Source organism: Lipotes vexillifer, unplaced genomic scaffold (genome assembly GCF_000442215.2).
Source record: "Lipotes vexillifer unplaced genomic scaffold, Lipotes_vexillifer_v1.1 scaffold422, whole genome shotgun sequence".
In the NCBI taxonomy this organism is placed as follows: Eukaryota; Metazoa; Chordata; class Mammalia; order Artiodactyla; family Lipotidae; genus Lipotes; species Lipotes vexillifer.
This window is the reverse complement of record NW_006779087.1, coordinates 2,431,820-2,432,129: the sequence shown is the minus strand read 5'-3', so window position 1 is coordinate 2,432,129 and position 310 is coordinate 2,431,820. Positions and strand designations below refer to the sequence as shown.

General features: G+C 75.2%; 1 protein-coding gene across 1 annotated transcript in view; it reads left to right on the top strand.

Annotated features, from left to right (window-relative positions):
* Positions 1-217: 217 nt before the first annotated feature.
* The window catches only part of BIN2 (bridging integrator 2), a 33,981-nt gene continuing 33,888 nt past the window's right edge, over positions 218-310 (top strand). Inside the window, exon 1 of the mRNA XM_007452322.1 lies at positions 218-310. This exon is cut by the window's right edge and continues 28 nt beyond it. Within this exon, the coding sequence (XP_007452384.1) occupies positions 264-310 (47 nt within the window). The 5' untranslated portion in view covers positions 218-263.

Genomic DNA, 310 nt, shown 5'->3' with positions numbered 1-310 from the left:
TCGGGGGAGGGCCCCGGGGCGCCACCGGCTGGGCCTTGAGTGGGCCTTGCAAGGGTCTCCGTGAGGGCCAGGCGCCCTGGGCCTCAGGCAGCCTCGGGCAGCCCAGGGTGAGCCCGATGAGGCGGCGGGGCGGGGTGTGCGTCGCGAGGCCCGCCCACCCGACCGGATGCGAGGCATGCCGGGAACCTCGCTTCCTCCTCAGGGGCCCAGAGAAAACCACAGGGTTCCGGGCCAGGGCCTGCTGCCCCTGGGGAGCTGGCAGGATGGCTGAGGGCAGGGCGAGCGGCGCCGCCGGCCTCTTCGCCAAGCA